The 2283-nt window shown below is 39.4% G+C and overlaps 1 protein-coding gene across 1 annotated transcript in view; it reads right to left on the reverse strand.

Annotated features, from left to right (window-relative positions):
* Positions 1 to 2283, reverse strand: part of LOC101860810 — a gene marked incomplete at its 3' end in the record, with an annotated part of 30644 nt that overhangs the window by 5765 nt on the left and 22596 nt on the right. Inside the window, 1 exon segment of the mRNA XM_013082395.1 lies at positions 1111 to 1188. Coding sequence (XP_012937849.1) covers positions 1111 to 1188 — 78 coding nt within the window.

Consider the following 2283-nt stretch of genomic DNA (forward strand, 5'->3'; position numbering starts at 1 on the left):
TAAAAGGGCTAATCCAAAAATGTCATGCTCATAACTGTGCCTGAACCTCTACTGGGAACTGCTACTTTTTCTTTCCTAATCCTTACTATCGTCATTTCCTCTACTTCTTTTGAAGTTTGTCACACTATTGTGACCCGCTATTTCCAGGATGCCTGGATAGTCGAAGCAGACTTTGTGCTGTTGAAGCTAGAGAGGTGAGCAGAATAAGTCTGATTCCCTGTAAGGACGTTTCTGTTGACATCCACCCCTTGGCGCTCATGTGACCTTACGCAGTTGCGAGCACCGTAAAACCTCTACTAAAACAAACTAAGGCATCACCTGCGACTTTCCTGTCCACCCTGGAATTTGAAAACGTCCGAGAGTATGTTATCCTATTTGCCACAATCTTTGGCAATTCTAGAAACAAAAAATTAAAACTAACAAATGTATACAGTGGGTTTATAAACCTTATAACAAGTGGCGTGACGACAAGCCCGTGCATTTTGAAGAGGAAATATTGTTATAGTTATAGGTGCATGATCATTTCCTTGTAGCAGGGGCGAAGAAGTCTGCACACAATTGACACACTCTGCATGCGTACCTTCCAAACACGCACGCACGAGCGGTATACTGGTAGATGTGCAGGTCAACCAGTAAGTGGTTTTTAATTAGTGAAATCACTTACTCCTCTCGGGTGGTCAAATTGTCTGTCAATTTGTCCGATTGTCGTACAACAGCTGCACCATTAACTGTAACTCTTACCTTTCCTCACGAATCGTTGCAAACGCTGTGACTGAATCACACATTATTAAAAATGTAAATCTAGGTGGATTTTTAAAAAACACAAAAAACATTAGCATAGTTCTTTTTTTCATTTTATTTTAAATGCACGTGTTTTAACGCCTCCACCGACATAATAATTTTGATAATTTAAGAAACAGGCTTCCGACTATGTCTGCATGTCAGAGTCACCCCGACTGAGAGGGGTACTTACAGTAGCCCAGCAGACAGAGCAAGATACGCGTAAAAGTTTTCTGCCCACCCGAGAATCCAACAATATGTGACGTTATTTATGATATTACTTTCCAGACAAAGAAATCATCCAATATACACCCGCATCATTGGCCTCACCTTTGACATCTTTGCTGGTTTTGAGGTTGGAAGCCGACCTCAGGTATGTTATCCCTTCAGTCACCATCCCTGGCCATTCTAGGGTGAAAAAAATCAATAATTGTTTGGTTTAGGAAAATTTTTACGGCGCTAGCAACAACATTATTAAGTTATATAAGTGCGCGAAACACAAGCTGGTTGTATTCACGGCAGTTCATAGCACGGCTTGGTTTCATTTATTAAATGATTAGGTTAAAAATGTTATGGTAAAATCTAGTTTTAAAATCAACACTTTACATACATTTCATAAAGAAGAAAAAATCCACTAATTTAGGTAAAGGCCCATCCTTTAACTTCTTTTCCAGATTATAAACCATGCTCTGTCATCTGCTTTTGTCTCCACTTTGTGCACTCCCTCCCGTGTTCCCCTTTGCCCCCCCCCCAAAAAAAAAACAACAACAAAAAAACAACAACAACAACAACAACCGGGCTGCTAACTCTCTCTCTCTCTGCCCTTTTTCGACTGCTACTCCTTGGCTCCTTCTTACTGTCTTTCAGCCACACCTCTGATCTTCAGGTAGATAAGATCTAACACTGTAAGAGCGAAAAATCTCGCACGTTAAAGATCCTTTTGTGGTTCTAAAATCCACATCAGTAGACTTCTGCCGCAACCCGGGCAAAAATCAAAATTCGTACCAAACTGATATTAATGTTCAAAGTGTCCCGCGTGCTCACATGACTTTTTGGAGTTGCGAGCGCCGTAAAACATTCATCAAAACAAGTAACCTATACGTGTAACAGCTGTTATAAAAGTTGTAGTAAATACGCCCAGTCAAACTTAGTGTTTTGGAAGACAAGCATTTGCAGCATTTTGTGAAATCAAAGAAACTTAAAAGAGGATTTGAGCTTTTATTTGGTGCATTGCTGTTTTGCGGAAAGGACATGCATTACATATCAAATGAACTAAGAATTATATACCTATGGGGGTGGACCGAGTTATACTCAGATCGTTCCAGACAGTCGGAAAAAACAGTGAAGTCAAAACAAATATCTCATGAAAATTGGACTTAAAATTTAATTAACGAGTTTAGTCATATTTTGTATGGTAGACACTGATTTTTCGTAGAGCCATCATGGTGAAATCGAAGAAATTTTCTTTCTTCCGTAGGTTTTGACATTTTTACCGATTTATTT

The sequence above is a fragment of the Aplysia californica genome, unplaced genomic scaffold, assembly GCF_000002075.1.
Source record: "Aplysia californica isolate F4 #8 unplaced genomic scaffold, AplCal3.0 scaffold00172, whole genome shotgun sequence".
Lineage (NCBI taxonomy): Eukaryota > Metazoa > Mollusca > Gastropoda > Aplysiida > Aplysiidae > Aplysia > Aplysia californica.